The following is a 26681-nucleotide window of genomic DNA, read 5'->3' on the forward strand; positions in this document are numbered from 1 at the left end:
GTAACAGGGTAGCTGGTGGTGTAACAGGGTAGATGGTGGTGTAACAGGGTAGATGGTGGTGTAACAGGGTAGATGGTCAAAGTTTCCCAGGAGACATTTATTACATTTGAAAGTCTCTCTCTCTCTCTCTGTCTCTCTCTCTCTCTCTCTCTCTGTCTCTCTCTCTGTCTCTCTCTGTCTCTCTCTCTGTCTCTCTCTGTCTCTCTCTCTGTCTCTCTCTGTCTCTCTCTCTGTCTCTCTCTGTCTCTCTCTCTCTGTCTCTCTCTCTCTCTACCTACTAGTGTATTACATGTTTCATCCCTCTGGCTCCATTTGCTGTTGGACATTTTCTTGTCTGCAATAAGGATACTTATGCACGTGTGTGTGTGGTGTGTGTGTGGTCTGTGTGTGTGTGTGTGTGTGTGTGTGTGTGTGTGTGTGTGTGTGTGTGTGTGTGTGTGTGTGTGTGTGTGTGTGTGTGTGTGTGTGTGTGTGTGTGTGTGTGTGTGTGTGTGTGTCTCTCAGGACGGCCTCACTCCTCTACACTGTGCAGCGCGGAGTGGACATGACCCCGCCATAGAACTACTGCTGGAGAGAGGAGCACCCATACTGGCTAGGACCAAGGTACACACGCAAAATACACACTCACACACACACACACACATACATACAATATATACAAACAAACGCACACAGGAAATACACACCACACATACTCACACACATACATAGAGTTTATATGGTATACACACATTTTGGTGAGATTATTTTGCCGTGTTTTGTCATGTGTTATGACACTTTACGATGTGATTATGACACTTATGGAGTCAGGAAGAACTCTTCTGTCACGGTTGTCGAAAGGAGGAGCGGACCAAGGTGCAGCGTGTGTCGTTCCACATTTTATTTTCACTGTGAAACTTTGCAATACATACATAAAATAAACCGAACTAACAAAAAAACAACAAACTGTGACGCAGAGTAGAAACATACACTAACTCAGAAATAATCTCCCACAAACCCAGGCGGAAAAAAACCCTACTTAAGTAGGATCTCCAATTAGAGACAACGAGGACCAGCTGCCTCTAATTGGAGATCATCCCAAACAAAACCCCAACATAGAAATACAAAACTAGAACCTGACAACATAGAAATAGAAAACATAGAATAGAACAAAGAACTACAAATCTCGAATGCCCACCCAAATCACACCCTGACCTAACCAAAATAGAGAAACAAAACGTCTCTCTCAGGTCAGGGCGTGACATCGTCAAGTAAACTGTCACAGAAATCTAACAAAAATGATCGTCTCTCCCTCTCCCCCCTCTCGCTCCCCTCCCTCTCTCCATCCTTCCTTCTCTCTCTCTCCCTCTCTCTCCCTCTCTCCACCCTCTCTCTCCCTCTCCCCTTCCTTCCTTCCCTCCCTCCCTCCCTCCCTCCCTCCCTCCCTCCCTCCCTCCCTCCCTCCCTCCCTCCCTCCCTCCCTCCCTCCCTCCCTCCCTCCCTCCCTCTCACCTTCCTTCCTTCTCTCTCTCTCCCTCTCTCCACCCTCCCTCCCTCTCACTCTCTCCCCCTTCCCTCCCTCTCTCCCTCCTTCTCTCTCTCTCTCCCTCTCTCGCTCCCTCCCTCCCTCTCTCTCCCTCTCCCTCGCCACTTCCCTCCCTCTGTCCCTCCTTCCCTCTCTCTCTCTCCTTCTCTCCACCCTACCTCTCTCTTCCCCCTACCTCTCTCACCCCCTCTCTCCCCTCCCTCTCTCTCACTCTCTCCACCCTCCCTCTCCCTCCCTCCCTCCCTCCCTCCCTCCCTCCCTCCCTCCCTCCCTCCCTCCCTCCCTCCCTCCCTCCCTCCCTCCCTCCCTCCCTCCCTCCCTCCCTCCCTCCCTCCCTTTCTCTCCCCCTCCCTCTCTCACCCCCCCTCTCTCCCCTCCCTCTCCCCTCCCTCTCCCCTCCCTCTCTCCCCCCTCCCTCTCTCCCTCTCCCTCCCCCTCTCCCCCTCTCTCCCCTCCCCTATAGAACGGTCTCTCCCCCCTCCACATGTCGGCCCAGGGAGACCATGTGGAGTGTGTCAAACACCTGCTGCAGCACAAGGCGCCTGTTGATGATGTCACCCTGGACTACCTGACGGCGCTGCATGTCGCCGCCCACTGTGGTCACTACAGAGTCACCAAGCTGCTGCTGGACAAGAGGGCTAACCCCAACGTTAGGGCTCTGGTACGGATTTAATACACACACACACACTGGTACAGACCATCTACCCTGTCACAATACACACACACACTGGTACAGAGCTAATACACACACACACACTGGTACAAACCTAATACACACACACACTGGTACAGAGCTAATACACACACACACTGGTACAGACCTAATACACACACACACTGGTACAGAGCTAATACACACACACACACTGGTACAAACCTAATACACACACACACTGGTACAGAGCTAATACACACACACACTGGTACAGACCTAATACACACACACACTGGTAAACCTAATACACACACACACTGGTACAGACCTAATACACACACACACACACACTGACACACACTGGTACAGACCTAATAACACACACACACACACACACGCCTTAAACACACACACACACACACACACACACACACACACACACACACACACACACACACACACACACACACACACACACACACACACACACACACTGGTACAGACCTAATACACACACACACACACACACTGGTACAGACCTAATACACACACACACACACACACACACACACACACACACTGGTACAGACCTAACACACACACACACACACTGGTACAGACCTAATACACACACACACACACACACACACACACACACATGAAAAAACACACACACACACACACACACACACTGGTACAGACCTAATACACACACACACAAACTGGTACAGATATAATGCACACTGATACACACACACACACACACACACACACACACACACACACACACACACACACACACACACACACACACACACACACACACACACACACACACACACACACTGGTACAGACCTAATACACACACACACAAACTGGTACAAATATAATGCACACTGATACACACACACACTCACACACACACACACACACACACACACACACACACACACACACACACACACACACACACACACACACACACACACACACACACACACACACACACACACACACACACACACAGAGAGAGAAACACACTGGTACAGACGTAATACAACAGTTAAGTTGTTTGAATGTTTTCCCCAACGTTGCTGTGTGTGTTTCTGTGTGTTCAGAATGGGTTCACTCCGCTGCACATCGCCTGTAAGAAGAACAGGGTGAAGGTGATGGAGCTGCTGGTGAAATACGGAGCCTCTATCCAGGCCATCACAGAGTCTGGTCTGACCCCCATCCATGTGTCAGCCTTTATGGGTCATCTCAACATGGTGCTGCTGCTGCTGCAGAACGGAGCCTCGCCTGACGTCTGCAACATCGTCAGTACCGATACAATCAAATCAAATGTTATCGGTCACGTACACCTGTTTAGCAGATGTTATTACGGGTGTAGTGAAATGCTTGTGTTCCCAGCTCCAACAGTACAGTAGTATCTAACTAAATGCTTGTGTTTCTAGCTCCAACAGTACAGTAGTATCTAACTAAATGCTAGTGTTTCTAGCTCCAACAGTAATATCTAACTAAATGCTTGTGTTTCTAGCTCCAACAGTACAGTAATATCTAACTAAATGCTTGTGTTCCTAGCTCCAACAGTAATATCTAACTAAATGCTTGTGTTTCTAGCTCCAACAGTACAGTAATATCTAACTAAATGCTTGTGTTCCCAGCTCCAACAGTAATATCTAACTAAATGCTTGTGTTCCTAGCTCCAACAGTACAGTAGTATCTAACTAAATGCTTGTGTTCCCAGCTCCAACAGTAATATCTAACTAAATGCTTGTGTTCCTCGCTCCAACAGTACAGTAGTATCTAACTAAATGCTTGTGTTCCCAGCTCCAACAGTAATATCTAACTAAATGCTTGTGTTCATAGCTCCAACAGTACAGTAGTATCTAACTAAATGCTTGTGTTCCTAGCTCCAACAGTGCAGTAATATCTAACTAAATGCTTGTGTTCCTAGCTCCAACAGTACAGTAGTATCTAACTAAATGCTTGTGTTCCCAGCTCCAACAGTAATATCTAACTAAATGCTTGTGTTCCTAGCTCCAACAGTACAGTAGTATCTAACTAAATGCTTGTGTTCCTAGCTCCAACAGTGATATCTAACTAAATGCTTGTGTTCATAGCTCCAACAGTACAGTAGTATCTAACTAAATGCTTGTGTTCCTAGCTCCAACAGTGCAGTAATATCTAACTAAATGCTTGTGTTCCTAGCTCCAACAGTACAGTAGTATCTAACTAAATGCTTGTGTTCCTAGCTCCAACAGTACAGTAGTATCTAGCTAAATGCTTGTGTTCCTAGCTCCAACAGTACAGTAGTATCTAACTAAATGCTTGTGTTCATAGCTCCAACAGTGCAGTAATATCTAACTAAATGCTTGTGTTTCTAGCTCCAACAGTGCAGTAATATATAACTAAATGCTTGTGTTGCTAGCTCCAACAGTACAGTAGTATCTAACTAAATGCTTGTGTTGCTAGCTCCAACAGTGCAGTAATATCTAACTAAATGCTTGTGTTCCTAGCTCCTACAGTGCAGTAATATCTAACTAAATGCTTGTGTTCCTAGCTCCAACAGTAATATCTAACTAAATGCTTGTGTTCATAGCTCCAACAGTACAGTAATATCTAACAATTCACAACAACACACATATCTAAAAGTAAAATAATGGAATTAAGAAATATATAATTTATTAGGACGAGCAATGATTAAAATACAGTAGAATAGAATACAGTATGAACTGTAAATATGAGATGGAGGAGTGGCGTTGACTAAAATACAGTAGAATAGAATACAGTATGAACTGTAAATATGAGATGAGTAAAGCAGTAATGTAAACATTATTAGAGTGACTGGTGATTCCATGTCTACAAATCTACACACCCACTTCCTGGGTTTTACAGTCAGTATTGACCAACCACAGCAGACCTTTTAGCTGGTAGTGGACGTGGTTGTGTTTGTGTGTGTTCTAACGTGTGTGTGTGTGTGTGTGTGTAGCGTGGTGAGACAGCGTTACACATGGCGGCCCGTGCTGGTCAGATAGAGGTGGTTCGATGTCTCCTGAGGAACGGAGCTCTGGTCGACGCCATGGCAAGAGTGAGTCATTTAGTATGTGAGGGGGGGGATTTCTATGTGCGAATGACATCCAATCGTAATACAAGGAGTTGTACACACAACTGGTAACAGCTGACCAGACAGACCAGTCACAGTAACAACTGGCCAGACGGACCAGTCACAGTAACAACTGACCAGACAGACCAGTCACAGTAACAACTGGCCAGACAGACCAGTCACAGTAACAACTGACCAGACAGACCAGTCACAGTAACAACTGGCCAGACAGACCAGTCACAGTAACAACTGGCCAGACAGACCAGTCACAGTAACAACTGACCAGACGGACCAGTCACAGTAACAACTGGCCAGACAGACCAGTCACAGTAACAACTGGCCAGACGGACCAGTCACAGTAACAACTGGCCAGACGGACCAGTCACAGTAACAACTGGCCAGACAGACCAGTCACAGTAACAACTGGCCAGACAGACCAGTCACAGTAACAACTGACCAGACAGACCAGTCACAGTAACAACTGGCCAGACGGACCAGTCACAGTAACAACTGGCCAGACAGACCAGTCACAGTAACAACTGGCCAGACAGACCAGTCACAGTAACAACTGGCCACACAGACCAGTCACAGTAACAACTGGCCAGACAGACCAGTCACAGTAACAACTGGCCAGACAGACCAGTCACAGTAACAACTGGCCAGACAGACCAGTCACAGTAACAACTGGCCAGACCAGTCACAGTAACAACTGACCAGACCAGTCACAGTAACAACTGGCCAGACGGACCAGTCACAGTAACAACTGACCAGACAGACCAGTCACAGTAACAACTGACCAGACAGACCAGTCACAGTAACAACTGGCCAGACGGACCAGTCACAGTAATAACTGACCAGACAGACCAGTCACAGTAACAACTGGCCAGACGGACCAGTCACAGTAACAACTGGCCAGACAGACCAGTCACAGTAACAATTGGCCAGACAGACCAGTCACAGTAACAACTGACCAGACCAGTCACAGTAACAACTGGCCAGACGGACCAGTCACAGTAACAACTGGCCAGACAGACCAGTCACAGTAACAACTGGCCAGACAGACCAGTCACAGTAACAACTGGCCAGACGGACCAGTCACAGTAACAACTGGCCAGACAGACCAGTCACAGTAACAACTGGCCAGACAGACCAGTCACAGTAACAACTGACCAGACAGACCAGTCACAGTAACAACTGACCAGACAGACCAGTCACAGTAACAACTGGCCAGACGGACCAGTCACAGTAACAACTGACCAGACCAGTCACAGTAACAACTGGCCAGACGGACCAGTCACAGTAACAACTGACCAGACAGACCAGTCACAGTAACAACTGACCAGACAGACCAGTCACAGTAACAACTGGCCAGACAGACCAGTCACAGTAACAACTGACCAGACAGACCAGTCACAGTAACAACTGGCCAGACAGACCAGTCTCAGTAACAACTGACCAGACGGACCAGTCACAGTAACAACTGACCAGACCAGTCACAGTAACAACTGGCCAGACGGACCAGTCACAGTAACAACTGACCAGACAGACCAGTCACAGTAACAACTGACCAGACAGACCAGTCACAGTAACAACTGGCCAGACAGACCAGTCACAGTAACAACTGGCCAGACAGACCAGTCACAGTAACAACTGGCCAGACGGACCAGTCACAGTAACAACTGGCCAGACAGACCAGTCACAGTAACAACTGGCCAGACAGACCAGTCACAGTAACAACTGGCCAGACAGACCAGTCACAGTAACAACTGACCAGACAGACCAGTCACAGTAACAACTGGCCAGACAGACCAGTCTCAGTAACAACTGACCAGACAGACCAGTCACAGTAACAACTGGCCAGACAGACCAGTCACAGAAACAACTGGCCAGACAGACCAGTCTCAGTAACAACTGACCAGACAGACTGCAGTAAAAATCTACTTTTCTGCGCCGTGCCGCATTCAAATGATATTTTCATTCCTTCATTACTACTGCTGTGTAATTGACATTTGCCGCTATTTACAGGTGAAACATGACATGTATAACTAGGGAAGGAAAGGAAGCTTGGCCCACTAGTCGGAAACAAGTCATTTTTAGACCGGCTAGTTGAACATTTGCCAAACTATCCCGATGGCTAGTGACATTTTTTATTTTCAAACATGGCATGGCCCAGAATGTCACCCGGGCTAGTATACATGGTGGTTTAACCAGCCGAGCTGAGACAGCACCCTAAAGCCTTCAATCCCATCCCTGTAGGAGGACCAGACCCCCCTCCACATCGCGTCCCGTCTGGGAAAGACAGAGATCGTCCAGCTGTTGCTGCAGCACATGGCTCATCCTGACGCCTCCACTACTAATGGATACAGTCCTCTACACATCGCTGCCAGGGAGGGACAGGTGGAGACCACCGCTGTGTTGTTGGAGGCTGGGGCTTCACACTCACTGGCTACCAAGGTAGGATATACACACACACACACACACACACACACACACACACACACACACACACACACACACACACACACACACACACACACACACACACACACACACACACACACACACACACACACACAGAGCTGTATCTGCCTCCTCTACATGTATCCTCCTCCCTTACAGAAAGGATTCACTCCTCTACATGTATCAGCCAAGTATGGAAGCCTGGAGGTGGCAAAACTCCTCCTGCAGCGCAAAGCTATGCCTGACGATGCCGGCAAGGTATTATCATAGACATACAGCAACTAGAGCTGGTGTTATTATAGAATTACAGCAAGTAGAACTGGTGTTATCACAGAAATACAGCAAGTAGAACTAGTGTTTCCACAGAAATACAGCAAGTAGAACTGGTGTTATTACAGAAATACAATAACTAGAACTATTGTTATCACAGAAATACAATAGCTAGAACTAGTGTTAGCATAGAAATCGATTATAGAAGGAGAGAGGGAAGACAGCAGTAGCTAGAGAGAGAAGAAGAGAGGGAGAGATGAAGGGATGAGAGAAGAAAGAATAGCTAGAGAGAGAAAAAGAGAGAGAGATGACAGAGGAGGGAAGACAGAATAGTTAGTGAGAAAAAGAGAGGGAGAGATGAAGGGATGAGGGAAGACAGAATAGCTAGAGAGAGAAAAAGATAGGAGAGAGAGATGAAGGGATGAGGGAAGACAGAATAGCTAGAGAGAGAAAAAGAGAAGGAGAGAGAGATGAAGGGATGAGGGAAGACAGAATAGAGAGATAGGAGAGATGAAGGGATGGGGAAGACAGAATAGCCAGAGAGAAAAAGGGAGAGATGAAGGGATGAGGGAAGACAGAATAGCTAGAGAGAGAAAAGAGAAGGGAGAGATGAAGGGATGAGGGAAGACAGAATAGCTAGAGAGAGAAAAAGAGAGGGAGAGATGACACAGAGGAGGGAACACAGCAGTAGCTAGAGAGAGAAGAAGAGAGGGAGAGATGAAGGGATGAGGGAAGACAGAATAGCTAGAGAGAGAAAAAGAGAGGGAGAGATGAAGGGATGAGGGAAGACAGAATAGCTAGAGAGAGAAAAAGAGAAGGAGAGAGAGATGAAGGGATGAGTAATAAAGTGGGTTTCTCTCCTCCAGAACGGTCTGACTCCGCTGCACGTGGCAGCTCACTATGACAACCAGCAGGTGGCGCTGCTGCTGCTGGACAAAGGGGCGTCGCCCCACGCCACCGCCAAGGTGAGAAAACAACACAAACCTGGAGGGGGAACGACTTTCAAATGTTTTACCATGGAAATATAGAACTATATATAACATAAATATATATAACACTACTGTTGACTCATAATACTGTCCCCTATATAACACTACTGTTGACTCATAATACTGTCCCCTATATAACACTACTGTTGACCCATAATACTGTCCCCTATATAACACTACTGTTGACTCATAATACTGTCCCCTATATAACACTACTGTTGACCACATAATACTGTCCCCTATATAACACTACTGTTGACCAGGACATAATACTGTCCCCTATATAACACTACTGTTGACCAGGACATAATACTGTCCCCTATATAACACTACTGTTGACCAGACATAATACTATCCCCTATATAACACTACTGTTGACTCATAATACTGTTCCCTATATAACACTACTGTTGACCCATAATACTGTCCCCTATATAACACTACTGTTGACCAGGACATAATACTGTCCCCTATATAACACTACTGTTGACCCATAATACTGTCCCCTATATAACACTACTGTTGACCCATAATACTGTCCCCTATATAACACTACTGTTGACCAGGTCATAATAATGTCCCCTATATAACACTACTGTTGACCAGACATAATACTGTCCCCTATATAACACTACTGTTGACTCATAATACTGTTCCCTATATAACACTACTGTTGACCCATAATACTGTCCCCTATATAACACTACTGTTGACCCTTAATAATACTGTCCCCTATATAACACTACTGTTGACCAGGACATAATACTGTCCCCTATATAACACTACTGTTGACCCATAATACTGTCCCCTTTATAACACTACTGTTGACCAGGACATAATACTGTCCCCTATACAACACTACTGTTGACCAGGACATAATACTGTCCCCTATATAACACTACTGTTGACCCACAATACTGTCCCCTATATAACACTACTGTTGACCCATAATACTGTCCCCTATATAACACTACTGTTGACTCATAATACTGTCCCCTATATAACACTACTGTTGACCCATAATACTGTCCCCTATATAACACTACTGTTCACCAGGACATAATACTGTCCCCTATATAACACTACTGTTGACTCATTATAATGTCCCCTATATAACACTACTGTTGACCCATAATACTGTCCCCTATATAACACTACTGTTGACTCATTATACTGTTCCCTATATAACACTACTGTTGACCGACATAATACTGTCCCCTATATAACACTACTGTTGACCCATAATACTGTCCCCTATATAACACTACTGTTGACCAGGACATAATACTGTCCCCTATATAACACTACTGTTGACCCATAATACTGTCCCCTATATAACACTACTGTTGACCAGAACATAATACTGTCCCCTATACAACACTACTGTTGACCAGGACATAATACTGTCCCCTATATAACACTACTGTTGACCCATAATACTGTCCCCTATATAACACTACTGTTGATCCATAATACTGTCCCCTATATAACACTACTGTTGACCAGCATAATACTGTCCCCTATATAACAGTACTGTTGACCAGACATAATACTGTCCCCTATATAACACTACTGTTGACCGGACATAATACTGTCCCCTATATAACACTACTGTTGACCAGGACATAATACTGTCCCCTATACAACACTACTGTTGACCAGACATAATACTGTCCCCTATATAACACTACTGTTGACCCATAATACTGTCCCCTATATAACACTACTGTGGACCAGGACATAATACTGTCCCCTATATAACACTACTGTTGACCCATAATACTGTCCCCTATATAACACTACTGTTGATCCATAATACTATCCCCTATATAACACTACTGTTGACCCATAATACTATCCCCTATATAACACTACTGTTGACCCATAATACTTTCCCCTTTATAACACTACTGTTGACCAGGACATAATACTGTCCCCTATACAACACTACTGTTGACCAGGACATAATACTGTCCCCTATATAACACTACTGTTGACCCATAATACTGTCCCCTATATAACACTACTGTTGACCCATAATACTGTCCCCTATATAACACTACTGTTGACCAGGACATAATACTGCCCCCTATATAACACTACTGTTGACCCATAATACTGTCCCCTATATAACACTACTGTTGACCCATAATACTGTCCCCTATATAACACTACTGTGGACCAGGACATAATACTGTCCCCTATATAACACTACTGTTGACCCATAATACTGTCCCCTATATAACACTACTGTTGACCCATAATACTGTCCCCTATATAACACTACTGTTGACCAGGACATAATACTGTCCCCTATATAACACTACTGTTGACCAGGACATAATACTGTCCCCTATATAACACTACTGTTGACCAGGACATAATACTGTCCCCTATATAACACTACTGTTGACCAGTACATAATACTGTCCCCTATATAACACTACTGTTGACCCATAATACTGTCCCCTATATAACACTACTGTTGACCAGGACATAATACTGTCCCCTATATAACACTACTGTTGACCAGGACATAATACTACCCCCTATATAACACTACTGTTGACCAGGACATAATACTGTCCCCTATATAACACTACTGTTGACCCATAATACTGTCCCCTATATAACACTACTGTGGACCAGGACATAATACTGTGCCCTATATAACACTACTGTTGACCGCATAATACTGTCCCCCATATAACACTACTGTTGACCAGGCATAATACTGTCCCCTATATAACACTACTGTTGACCAGGACATAATACTGTCCCCTATATAACACTACTGTTGACCCATAATACTGTCCCCTATATAACACTACTGTTGACCAGGACATAATACTGTCCCCTATATAACACTACTGTTGACCAGGACATAATACTGTCCCCTATACAACACTACTGTTGACCCATAATACTGTCCCCTATATAACACTACTGTTGACCCATAATACTGTCCCCTATATAACACTACTGTTGACCACATAATACTGTCCCCTATATAACACTACTCTTGACCGACATAATACTGTCCCCTATATAACACTACTGTTGACCAGGACATAATACTGTCCCCTATATAACACTACTGTTGACCCATAATACTGTCCCCTATATAACACTACTGTTGACCAGGACATAATACTGTCCCCTATATAACACTACTGTTGACCAGGACAAAATACTGTCCCCTATATAACACTACTGTTGACCAGGACATATTACTGTCCCCTATATAACACTACTGTTGACCGACATAATACTATCCCCTATATAACACTACTGTTGACCCATAATACTGTCCCCTATATAACACTACTGTTGACCAGGACATAATACTGTCCCCTATATAACACTACTGTTGACCAGACATAATACTGTCCCCTATATAACACTACTGTTGACCAGGACATAATACTGTCCCCTATATAACACTACTGTTGACTCATAATACTGTCCCCTATATAACACTACTGTTGACCCATAATACTGTCCCCTATGTAACACTACTGTTGACCAGGCATAATACTGTCCCCTATATAACACTACTGTTGACCGGACATAATACTGTCCCCTATATAAGACTACTGTTGACCAGGACATAATACTGTCCCCTATATAACACTACTGTTGACCCATAATACTGTCCCCTATATAACACAACTGTTGACCAGGACATAATACTGTCCCCTATACAACACTACTGTTGACCCATAATACTGTCCCCTATATAACACTACTGTTGACCCATAATACTGTCCCCTATGTAACACTACTGTTGACCAGGACATAATACTGTCCCCTATATAACACTACTGTTGACCAGGACATAATACTGTCCCCTATATAACACTACTGTTGACCAGGACCCATTAAAATAAATCATATTTAATGAACTCCTCATCTCAGAACCTGGTGTTTCTTGTTGAAGTATCTTCTCTGATAGTATTTCAAACAAACACTTGACATATTCCTCCTACCCACAATCCTCTCTGCTCTCAGAACGGATACACCCCACTCCACATCGCGGCCAAGAAGAACCAGACGTCCATTGCCTCGTCTCTGCTGCAGTACGGAGCGGAGACCAACGTCCTAACCAAACAGGGGGTCACCCCTCTACACCTGGCCTCACAGGAGGGGCACAGCGATATGACCAGCCTGCTGCTGGGCAAGGGGGCACACGTCAACACTCCCACTAAGGTAGGGGGACAGAGACTCACACAAGCACACACTTAGAGGAGTTGTTCCACACATCCAAAAATGCCCTCGTTAGGCATACACATTACATTCTCTCCCATCTCTCTCCTTCCCATCTCTCTTTCCAACTCTCCCTCTCTCTCCCCTCTCCATCTCTCTCTCCTTCCCATCTCTCTCTCTCTCTCCAACTCTCCATCTCTCTCTCCAACTCTCCCTCTCTCTCCCCTCTCCATCTCATCTCTCTCTCCAACTCTCCCTCTCTCTCCCTCCCATCTCTCTCTCCAACTCTCCCCTCTCTCTCCCTCCCATCTCTCTCTCCAACTCTCCCTCTCTATCTCCCTCCCATCTCTCTCTCTAACTCTCCCTCTCTCTCCCCATCCATCTCTCTCTCTCCCCCCCTCCCATCTCTCTTTGTAACTCTCTCTCTCTCCCTCCCATCGCTCTCTCCAACTCTCCCTCTCTCTCCCCCTCCATCTCTCTCTCCCCTCTCTCTAAATCTCTCTCTCTGTATCTCTATCTCTCTCCCCTCTCTCTAAATTTCTTTCTCTCTGTATCTCTCTCTCTCCCCTCTCTCTAAATCTCTCTCTCTGTCTCTCTCTCCCCTCTCTCTAAATCTCTCTCTCCCCTCTCTCTACATCTCTCTCTCTCTCTGTATCTCTCTCTCTCCCCTCTCTCTAAATCTCTCTCTCTGTATCTCTCTCTCTCGCCTCTCTCTAAATCTCTCTCTCTCTCTGTATCTCTCTCTCCCCTCTCTCTAAATCTCTCTCTCTCCCCTCTCTCTAAATCTCTCTCTCTCCCCTCTCTCTAAATCTCTCTCTCTCTGTATCTCTCTCTCTCCCTCTCAGAGTGGTCTGACACCGCTCCACCTCACGGCCCAGGAGGACAGAGTGAATGCAGCAGAAGTTCTGGCCAAACGTGATGCTAACCTGGACCAGCAAACCAAGGTAAACACACACACACACACAAACACACACACACAAACACACACACACACACACACACACACGCACGCACGCACGCACACACCCACACTCTTTTTCCTAAGGTCTTTCTCTCATCTTCCTCAGCTCGGCTACACTCCTCTCATAGTTGCCTGTCACTATGGAAACGCAAAGATGGTCAACTTCCTCTTGCAGCAGGGCGCCGGTGTCAACGCCAAAACCAAGGTACAAGAGTTTAATATTAGAACGGGTAAGGTACCGCTCCAGTAGCAGACTGTCAGATTAATATTAGAACGGGTAAGGTACCGCTCCAGTAGCAGACTGTCAGATTAATATTAGAACGGGTAAGGTACCGCTCCAGTAGCAGACGGTCAGTTAGTGACAGTTGGTGACTGTTAGGATTTAATATTTAAAACCCAACTGTCTGTCTGTTTGTCTGTGTGTGTGTGTGTGTGTGTGTGTGTGTGTGTGTGTGTGTGTGTGTGTGTGTGTGTGTGTGTGTGTGTGTGTGTGTGTGTGTGTGTGTATAATATGTATGTATAATGTGTGTTTGATGTCAATATTTAAAACTGTCTGTGTCTCCAGAACGGTTACACACCTCTTCACCAGGCAGCACAGCAGGGCCACACACACATCATCAACATCCTGTTACAGCATGGAGCAACACCCAACACTACCACTGTGGTAAGAACACACACACACACATCATCAACATCCTGTTACAGCATGGAGCAACACCCAACACTACCACTGTGGTAAGAACACACACACACACACACACACACACACACACACACACACACACACACACACACACACACACACACACACACACACACACACACACACACACACACACACACACACACACACACACATCATCAACATCCTGTACAGCATGGAGCAACACCCAACACTACCACGAGAACACACACACACACACACACACACACACACACACACACACACACACACACACACACACACACACACACACACACACACACACACACACACACACATTGTTTGATTAGATGTTTGATTCTTACACTCTCCCTTCCGACACACTCTCTCATTCTCTCTCCTTTTGCCTTCCTTCCTCCCTCTCTCTCTCACACTCTCCCTCTCCCGCTTTTACACACTCTCTCATTCTCTCTCCCTCCACCCTCTTTCTCGCACTCTCTATCCTTCCGTCCCTCTCTCTCTCACACTCTCTCTCCCTCATTATCCTCCCCCTCTCTCTACCCCTCTCTCTCTTTCTCTCTCTCGGTCAGAATGGGAACACTGCTCTGTCCATTGCCAGGCGTCTGGGTTACATATCTGTCGTTGACACTCTGAAGGTCGTCACAGAAGAGGTCATCACCACGACAACGGTATGTGACCCCCGTGATGCTTCCAGGTAGAAGTTTCCCCTTAACCACAGATCAGCTTACACCTTCTCATATCCTAACCTTAACCATTTAGCAGGGAAAATGTCAAACTGACGTTAGATCAGTGTGTAGGGACCAACACTCTCCTCTGTCTGTCACCACAGTACCAGTTTGTTTCCGTCCGTTACGTCACACTTTCACAAGAACAACAAAACAAACACAGAATATCATTTTTGTATTTCTATGGTTACAACCCTCTGGTTCTAATGGGCTGAATCCTTGTTCTCTTTCTGTTTTTCCCTGGTTGTGATTGGCCGGAATCCCTGTGCTGATAGACGGTGACATCAGAGAAACACAAGATGAATGTTCCAGAGACGATGACGGAGATACTGGACGTTTCCGATGAGGAGGGTGAGTTCCTTCTGATTACATACAAATACATACTGTGATTGATACAGACAGTAGGCTTTACAGACAAACACACTTTTTAGAGGAGAACACTTAACAGAGATAATATATTAATAAAGACTGTGATTGATACAGACAGTAGGCTTTACAGACAAACACACTTTTTAGAGGAGAACACTTAACAGAGATAATATATAAATAAATACTGTGATTGATACAGACAGTAGGCTTTACAGACAAACACACTTTTTAGAGGAGAACACTTAACAGAGATAATATATTAATAAATACTGTGATTGATACAGACAGTAGGCTTTACAGATAAACACACTTTTTAGAGGTGAACACTTAACAGAGATAATATATTAATAAATACTGTGATTGATACAGACAGTAGGCTTTACAGATAAACACACTTTTTAGAGGAGAACACTAACAGAGATATAGTAATATATAAATACAACTAAAATAAATCTCAAGAAAGCAGCAGGTAATTCACAGCAAAGGAGGGTGAATTACAACACGTTAAGATCCATGTTACTGTAGTCTGAAACTGGTTCTGAAACTGGTTCTGAAACTGGTTCTGCCCACTGGATTTTGACATGACTTCATGCAGTTTTGGAATATTCTGGTGCTTTCGGCAGTGTGTTGTGGGTAATGTAGTTCTCGTGTTTGCAACAGTGTGTTGTGGATAATAATATAATGTGTTGTGTGTAATGTAGGTGGGCGATAGCAAAGTTTAGTATTTTTGTCTTTTCATTTTGTGCAAACAAGGAAGTCGCCTTCCCTCGCTAGTACTATTAAGCCAGTGAAATAATCAGATTTTTAAAAATGTTTAAATATGCCCTGGCAAATATTGTTATACTTGTCAGTGTAACCTAAAACATTATCCCAGTTTGAATTCATTCCCTTATCAGCTAATAGAACATGTTTCGGTCACAGAGAGGTTGTATCATTTCACAATAACCTGTTATCACTAGTTATTCATTCTAAACAAAATACCTCTGTAGATTCTTGGGGTTTCTTGTTGTCTTCTCATTTGTTGTGAAAGCAAAGAAGCTATCCTTTTAGTTCCCAACATCTCCAGGTTAAATAATCATAATTTATAATTCAATAATATGCCCTGGTAAATATTTGTGTTAGTTGCCAGTGTAACCTACAACCTTATCCTGGTTCGATATGCTGCTTCAATGTATTCTCTCCCATATCAGCTAAATATAGAATGTCATCTTTTTTTTTGTCACAGACAACAAAAAGCACATAGCTATGTGTTCTAGAATAACATGAACACATCTGTAATACATTCTGGGGGGATTCTATAGCTATGTGTTCTAGAATAACATGATCACATCTATAATACATTCTGGGGGGATTCTATAGCTATGTGTTCTAGAATAACATTATCACATCTATAATACATTCTGGGGGGATTCTATAGCTATGTGTTCTAGAATAACATGATCACATCTATAATACATTCTGGGGGGGTTCTATAGCTCTGTGTTCTAGAATAACATTATCACATCTATAATACATTCTGGGGGGATTCTATAGCTCTGTGTTCTAGAATAACATTATCACATCTATAATACATTCTGGGGGGATTCTATAGCTATGTGTTCTAGAATAACATGATCACATCTATAATACATTCTGGGGGGTTCTATAGCTCTGTGTTCTAGAATAACATGATCACATCTATAATACATTCTGGGGGGGTTCTATAGCTCTGTGTTCTAGAATAACATTATCACATCTATAATACATTCTGGGGGATTCTATAGCTATGTGTTCTAGAATAACATTATCACATCTATAATACATTCTGGGGGGGTTCTATAGCTATGTGTTCTAGAATAACATGATCACATCTATAATACATTCTGGGGGATTCTATAGCGCTGTGTTCTAGAATAACATGATCACATCTATAATACATTCTGGGGGGATTCTATAGCTATGTGTTCTAGAATAACATGATCACATCTATAATACATTCTGGGGGGATTCTATAGCGCTGTGTTCTAGAATAACATGATCACATCTATAATACATTCTGGGGGGTTCTATAGCTCTGTGTTCTAGAATAACATGATCACATCTATAATACATTCTGGGGGGGTTCTATAGCTATGTGTTCTAGAATAACATGATCACATCTATAATACATTCTGGGGGGAGTCTATAGCTATGTGTTCTAGAATAACATGATCACATCTATAATACATTCTGGGGGGATTCTATAGCTCTGTGTTCTAGAATAACATGATCACATCTATAATACATTCTGGGGGATTCTATAGCTCTGTGTTCTAGAATAACATGAACACATCTATAATACATTCTGGGGGGATTCTATAGCTATGTGTTCTAGAATAACATTATCACATCTATAATACATTCTGGGGGGATTCTATAGCTATGTGTTCTAGAATAACATGATCACATCTATAATACATTCTGGGGGATTCTATAGCTCTGTGTTCTAGAATAACATGATCACATCTATAATACATTCTGGGGGGATTCTATAGCTATGTGTTCTAGAATAACATTATCACATCTATAATACATTCTGGGGGGTTCTATAGCTATGTGTTCTAGAATAACATGATCACATCTATAATACATTCTGGGGGGATTCTATAGCTATGTGTTCTAGAATAACATTATCACATCTATAATACATTCTGGGGGGATTCTATAGCTCTGTGTTCTAGAATAACATTATCACATCTATAATACATTCTGGGGGGTTCTATAGCTATGTGTTCTAGAATAACATGATCACATCTATAATACATTCTGGGGGGGTTCTATAGCTATGTGTTCTAGAATAACATGATCACATCTATAATACATTCTGGGGGGATTCTATAGCTATGTGTTCTAGAATAACATGATCACATCTATAATACATTCTGGGGGGGTTCTATAGCTCTGTGTTCTAGAATAACATGAACACATCTATAATACATTCTGGGGGGAGTCTATAGCTATGTGTTCTAGAATAACATTATCACATCTATAATACATTCTGGGGGGATTCTATAGCTCTGTGTTCTAGAATAACATGATCACATCTATAATACATTCTGGGGGGATTCTATAGCTCTGTGTTCTAGAATAACATGATCACATCTATAATACATTCTGGGGGATTCTATAGCTATGTGTTCTAGAATAACATGATCACATCTATAATACATTCTGGGGGGGTTCTATAGCTCTGTGTTCTAGAATAACATGATCACATCTATAATACATTCTGGGGGGATTCTATAGCTCTGTGTTCTAGAATAACATTATCACATCTATAATACATTCTGGGGGATTCTATAGCTCTGTGTTCTAGAATAACATTATCACATCTATAATACATTCTGGGGGATTCTATAGCTATGTGTTCTAGAATAACATGATCACATCTATAATACATTCTGGGGGGATTCTATAGCTCTGTGTTCTAGAATAACATGATCACATCTATAATACATTCTGGGGGGATTCTATAGCTATGTGTTCTAGAATAACATGATCACATCTATAATACATTCTGGGGGGGATTCTATAGCTCTGTGTTCTAGAATAACATGATCACATCTATAATACATTCTGGGGGATTCTATAGCTCTGTGTTCTAGAATAACATGATCACATCTATAATACATTCTGGGGGGGTTCTATAGCTATGTGTTCTAGAATAACATGATCACATCTATAATACATTCTGGGGGGGATTCTATAGCTCTGTGTTCTAGAATAACATGATCACATCTATAATACATTCTGGGGGGAGTCTATAGCTATGTGTTCTAGAATAACATGATCACATCTATAATACATTCTGGGGGGGGTTCTATAGCTATGTGTTCTAGAATAACATGATCACATCTATAATACATTCTGGGGGGATTCTATAGCTCTGTGTTCTAGAATAACATTATCACATCTATAATACATTCTGGGGGGGGGGGATTCTATAGCTATGTGTTCTAGAATAACATGATCACATCTATAATACATTCTGGGGGGGGTTCTATAGCTCTGTGTTCTAGAATAACATGATCACATCTATAATACATTCTGGGGGGATTCTATAGCTCTGTGTTCTAGAATAACATTATCACATCTATAATACATTCTGGGGGGATTCTATAGCTATGTGTTCAAAATAACATGATCACATCTATAATACATTCTGGGGGGATTCTATAGCTTTGTGTTCTAGAATAACATGATCACATCTATAATACATTATGGGGGGATTCTATAGCTCTGTGTTCTAGAATAACATGATCACATCTATAATACATTCTGGGGGATTCTATAGCTCTGTGTTCTAGAATAACATTATCACATCTATAATACATTCTGGGGGGGTTCTATAGCTATGTGTTCTAGAATAACATGATCACATCTATAATACATTCTGGGGGATTCTATAGCTATGTGTTCTAGAATAACATGATCACATCTATAATACATTCTGGGGGGATTCTATAGCTCTGTGTTCTAGAATAACATGATCACATCTATAATACATTCTGGGGGGGGGGGGTTCTATAGCTCTGTGTTCTAGAATAACATGATCACATCTATAATACATTCTGGGGGGATTCTATAGCTATGTGTTCTAGAATAACATGATCACATCTATAATACATTCTGGGGGATTCTATAGCTCTGTGTTCTAGAATAACATTATCACATCTATAATACATTCTGGGGGGATTCTATAGCTCTGTGTTCTAGAATAACATGATCACATCTATAATACATTCTGGGGGGATTCTATAGCTCTGTGTTCTAGAATAACATGATCACATCTATAATACATTCTGGGGGATTCTATAGCTCTGTGTTCTAGAATAACATGATCACATCTATGATAGATTCTGGGGGGATTCTATAGCTCTGTGTTCTAGAATAACATGATCACATCTATAATACATTCTGGGGGGATTCTATAGCGCTGTGTTCTAGAATAACATGATCACATCTATAATACATTCTGGGGGGATTCTATAGCTCTGTGTTCTAGAATAACATGATCACATCTGTAATACATTCTGGGGGGATTCTATAGCTCTGTGTTCTAGAATAACATTATCACATCTATAATACATTCTGGGGGGGATTCTATAGCTCTGTGTTCTAGAATAACATGATCACATCTATAATACATTCTGGGGGATTCTATAGCTCTGTGTTCTAGAATAACATGATCACATCTATAATACATTCTGGGGGGATTCTATAGCTCTGTGTTCTAGAATAACATGATCACATCTATAATACATTCTGGGGGGGTTCTATAGCTCTGTGTTCTAGAATAACATGATCACATCTATAATACATTCTGGGGGGATTCTATAGCGCTGTGTTCTAGAATAACATTATCACATCTATAATACATTCTGGGGGGATTCTATAGCTCTGTGTTCTAGAATAACATTATCACATCTATAATACATTCTGGGGGGGGTTCTATAGCTCTGTGTTCTAGAATTACATGATCACATCTATAATACATTCTGGGGGGATTCTATAGCTATGTGTTCTAGAATAACATGATCACATCTATAATACATTCTGGGGGGATTCTATAGCTCTGTGTTCTAGAATAACATGATCACATCTATAATACATTCTGGGGGATTCTATAGCTCTGTGTTCTAGAATAACATGATCACATCTATAATACATTCTGGGGGGATTCTATAGCTCTGTGTTCTAGAATAACATGATCACATCTATAATACATTCTGGGGGATTCTATAGCTCTGTGTTCTAGAATAACATTATCACATCTATAATACATTCTGGGGGATTCTATAGCTCTGTGTTCTAGAATAACATGATCACATCTATAATACATTCTGGGGGGGTTCTATAGCTCTGTGTTCTAGAATAACATGATCACATCTATAATACATTCTGGGGGGATTCTATAGCTCTGTGTTCTAGAATAACATTATCACATCTATAATACATTCTGGGGGGTTCTATAGCTCTGTGTTCTAGAATAACATGATCACATCTATAATACATTCTGGGGGGATTCTACAGCTCTGTGTTCTAGAATAACATGATCACATCTATAATACATTCTGGGGGGATTCTATAGCTATGTGTTCTAGAATAACATGATCACATCTATAATACATTCTGGGGGGATTCTATAGCTATAGCTCTATAGACTTCACCTTTTAACTCTTTCTATTTTTACCCCCCCTCTCCTCTCCCCTTCTCCCCATTCTCCCCTCCTGTCTTCTCCTCCCCTCCCCTTCTCCCCTCCTCCCCCTCCTCTCCCCATTATCCCCTCCTCTCCCCCACTCTCCCCTTCTCCCCTCCTCCCCCTCCTCTCCCCATTCTCCCCTCCTGTCTTCTCCTCCCCCTCCCCTTCTCCCCTCCTCCCCTCCTCTCCCCATTCTCCCCTCCTCTCCCCCCTACTCTCCCCTTCTCCCCTCCTCCCCTCCTCTCCCCATTCTCCCCTCCCTCTCCTCCTTCCCCTCCCCTTCTCCCCTCCTCCCCCTCCTCTCCCCATTCTCCCCTCCTGTCTCCTCCTCCCCTCCCCTCCCCCTTCTCCCCTCCTCCCCCCTCCTCTCCCCATTCTCTCCCCTCCTCTCCCTCTACTCTCCCCCTTCTCCCCTCCTCCCCCTCCTCTCCCCATTCTCCCCTCCTGTCTCCTCCTCCCCTCCCCTTCTCCCCTCCTCCCCCTCCTCTCCCCATTCTCCCCTCCTCTCCCCCTACTCTCCCCTTCTCCCCTCCTCCCCTCCTCTCCCCATTCTCCCCTCCTGTCTCCTCCTCCCCCTCCCCTTCTCCCCTCCTCCCCCTCCTCTCCCCATTCTCCCCTCCTGTCTCCTCCTCCCCTCCCCTTCTCCCCTCCTCCCCTCCTCTCCCCATTCTCCCCTCCTCTCCCCCTACTCTCCCCTTCTCCCCTCCTCCCCCTCCTCTCCCCATTCTCCCCTCCTCCCCTCCTCCCCCCTTCTCCCCTCCTCCCCCCAGGTGAGGACACTATGACAGGTGATGGAGGAGAGTACCTGAGAGCTGAGGACCTGAGGGAGCTGGGAGACGACTCTCTACCTGGACAATACCTGGACGGATTCAACTACATGAGCCACAACCTGGACAGGTGATACATTCACACACACACACACACACACACACACACACACACACACACACACACACACACACACACACACACACACACACTCACTCACTGTGTTGATGTGTATAATACTATCTATGTCTCCAGGTCTCATCAGACCCCTGTCCACCAGAGAGATGGAGTCCTAATTGAAGACATGATCACCAGCCACCAGGTCATTACAGATTTACACACCTTTACACACCTCTACACACCTTTACACACCTCTACACACCTCTTCACACCTCTACACACCTGTATACATCTCTACACACCTCTACACACCTGTATACACCTCTACACACCTCTACACACCTCTACACACCTCTACACATCTCTATACACCTCTACACACCTCTACACACCTCTACACACCTCTACACACCTCTACATATCTCTACACATCTCTACACATCGCTACACACCTGTATACACCTCTACACACAGTGGGGAGAAGAAGTATTTGATACACTGCCGATTTTGCAGGTTTTCCTACTTACAAAGCATGTAGAGGTCTGTAATTTTTATCATAGGTACACTTCAACTGTGAGAGACGGAATCTAAAACAAAAATCCAGAAAATCACATTGTATGATTTTTAAGTAATTAATTTGCATTTTATTGCAAGGGGAAACCCTACTTCAAGTCTCAGAGCGAGTGAGGTCACCGATTGAAACGCTATTAGCGCGCACCACCGCTAACTAACTAGCCATTTCACATCGGTTACATCTACATACCTCTACACACCTCTACACACCTCTACACAACTCTACATATCTCTACACACCTCTACACACCTCTACACACCTTTAAACATCTGTACACAGTTTTAAACACCTTTACACACACCTGTATACTCCTTTACACACCCTTACACACACTTGTAGAAACCTTAACACACCTGTATAGTCACCTATATAAACACACCTGTATAGTCACCTATATAAATACACCTGTATAGTCACCTATATAAATACACCTGTATAGTCACCTATATAAATACACCTGTATAGTCACCTATATAAACACACCTGTATAGTCACCTATATAAATACACCTGTATAGTCACCTATATAAACACACCTGTATAGTCACCTATATAAACACACCTGTATAGTCACCTATATAAATACACCTGTATAGTCACCTATATAAACACACCTGTATAGTCACCTATATAAATACACCTGTATGGTCACCTATATAAATACACCTGTATAGTCACCTATATAAATACACCTGTATAGTCACCTATATAAACACACCTGTATAGTCACCTATATAAATACACCTGTATAGTCACCTATATAAACACACCTGTATAGTCACCTATATAAACACACCTGTATAGTCACCTATATAAATACACCTGTATAGTCACCTATATTAACACACCTGTATAGTCACCTATATAAATACACCTGTATAGTCACCTATATAAACACACCTGTATAGTCACCTATATAAATACACCTGTATAGTCACCTATATAAATACACCTGTATAGTCACCTATATAAATACACCTGTATAGTCACCTATATAAATACACCTGTAGAGTCACCTATATAAATACACCTGTATAGTCACCTATATAAACACACCTGTATAGTCACCTATATAAATACACCTGTATAGTCACCTATATAAATACACCTGTATAGTCACCTATATAAATACACCTGTATAGTCACCTATATAAACACACCTGTATAGTCACCTATATAAATACACCTGTATAGTCACCTATATTAACACACCTGTATAGTCACCTATATAAATACACCTGTATAGTCACCTATATAAACACACCTGTATAGTCACCTATATAAATACACCTGTATAGTCACCTATATAAACACACCTGTATAGTCACCTATATAAATACACCTGTATAGTCACCTATATAAATACACCTGTATAGTCACCTATATAAATACACCTGTATAGTCACCTATATAAATACACCTGTATAGTCACCTATATAAATACACCTGTATAGTCACCTATATAAACACACCTGTATAGTCACCTATATAAACACACCTGTATAGTCACCTATATAAATACACCTGTATAGTCACCTATATAAATACACCTGTATAGTCACCTATATAAATACACCTGTATAGTCACCTATATAAATACACCTGTATAGTCACCTATATAAATACACCTGTATAGTCACCTATATAAATACACCTGTATAGTCACCTATATAAACACACCTGTTGATGTTGAAGTCTACCTCCAGATGTAGTAGCATTGTGTGTTGGTCAGCAGGTGTCGTCTCTGTCCAGAGAGAATGAGAAGGACTCCTTCAGGCTGAGCTGGGGAGCAGAGCACCTGGACAACGTAGTGCTGTCATCTAGCCTGCTGCACTCTGGGTTAGTATGGTGCACACACACACACACACACACACACACACACAGACACACACACACACGCACACGCACACACACACACGTACGCACACCCACACACGTACGCACACACACACACACACGCACGTACACATGCACGCACACACACACGCACACGCACGCACACACGCACACATGCACGCACACACGCATGCAATAACGCACATGCACACACACACACACGCATGCAAGCACGCAAACATACACACACACAAAGGTGTGCATGTTTAGTAATATTCACTGTTTTACAAGATAGAGTTTGATTCACCTCCTAAATCAACGTTAATTTCCCCTTATACTTCTATTTCACTCCTTCATTTTCTATTATGTTTTCTCCCTCTATCTCTGTGCTGTGTTTCTTTCTCTGTCTTTCTTTCTGGTCGCTTTCTCTGTGTCTCTGTGTCTCTGTGTCTCTCTCTCCCTTTCTCTGTCTCTCTCTCTCTTTCTCTGTGTCTCTGTGTCTCTGTGTCTCTCTCTTTCTCTGTGTCTCTGTGTCTCTCTCTCTCTTTCTCTGTGTCTCTCTCTCTCTTTCTCTGTGTCTCTGTGTCTCTGTGTCTCTCTCTTTCTCTGTGTCTCTGTGTCTCTCTCTCTCTTTCTCTGTGTCTCTGTGTCTCTCTCTCTCTTTCTCTGTGTCTCTGTGTCTCTGTGTCTCTCTCTTTCTCTGTGTCTCTGTGTCTCTGTGTCTCTGTGTCTCTCTCTTTCTCTGTGTCTCTGTGTCTCTCTCTCTTTCTCTGTGTCTCTCTCTCTCTTTCTCTGTGTCTCTGTGTCTCTCTCTCTCTTTCTCTGTGTCTCTGTGTCTGTGTCTCTCTCTCTCTGTCTCTTTCGCTCTCTGTCTCTCTCTTTCTCTTTCTCTGTTTGCCTCTCTCTCTCCCTCTCTCCCCCTTTCCCTCTCACTCTCTCTTTCCCTCTCACTCTAAGTTTCTCTCTCTCAATATTTTTCTCTCTCTGATGGTGTGTGTTTTGTCTGCTTCTAGCCAATCCTCCCCGTGCCTAGACCATGACAACAGCAGGTGATTTCTCTCTCTGTTTCATTTTCTCTCTCTCTCTCTGTCTCTCTCTTTCCTCCTCCTCCTGTTCTTCACTTCCACCTCTCCATGCATGCTGTCCCCTTCTTCTCCCAGGGGTACATCCTAAACTATCTAATCTTTCAGTTATATGCATGTAATAAGACTA

General features: G+C 43.2%; 1 protein-coding gene across 1 annotated transcript in view; it reads left to right on the forward strand.

Annotated features, from left to right (window-relative positions):
• The window catches only part of LOC106591060 (ankyrin-2-like), a 136299-nt gene that overhangs the window by 76208 nt on the left and 33410 nt on the right, over positions 1-26681 (forward strand). The window contains 16 exon segments of the mRNA XM_045717602.1: positions 505-603; positions 1989-2186; positions 3300-3497; positions 5174-5272; positions 7544-7741; positions 7907-8005; positions 8884-8982; positions 13018-13215; positions 14058-14156; positions 14280-14378; positions 14739-14837; positions 15428-15526; positions 15859-15934; positions 22943-23069; positions 23196-23262; positions 25369-25472. Coding sequence (XP_045573558.1) covers positions 505-603; positions 1989-2186; positions 3300-3497; positions 5174-5272; positions 7544-7741; positions 7907-8005; positions 8884-8982; positions 13018-13215; positions 14058-14156; positions 14280-14378; positions 14739-14837; positions 15428-15526; positions 15859-15934; positions 22943-23069; positions 23196-23262; positions 25369-25472 — 1958 coding nt within the window.

This window comes from Salmo salar, chromosome ssa04 (genome assembly GCF_905237065.1).
Source record: "Salmo salar chromosome ssa04, Ssal_v3.1, whole genome shotgun sequence".
NCBI classification, from domain to species: domain Eukaryota; kingdom Metazoa; phylum Chordata; class Actinopteri; order Salmoniformes; family Salmonidae; genus Salmo; species Salmo salar.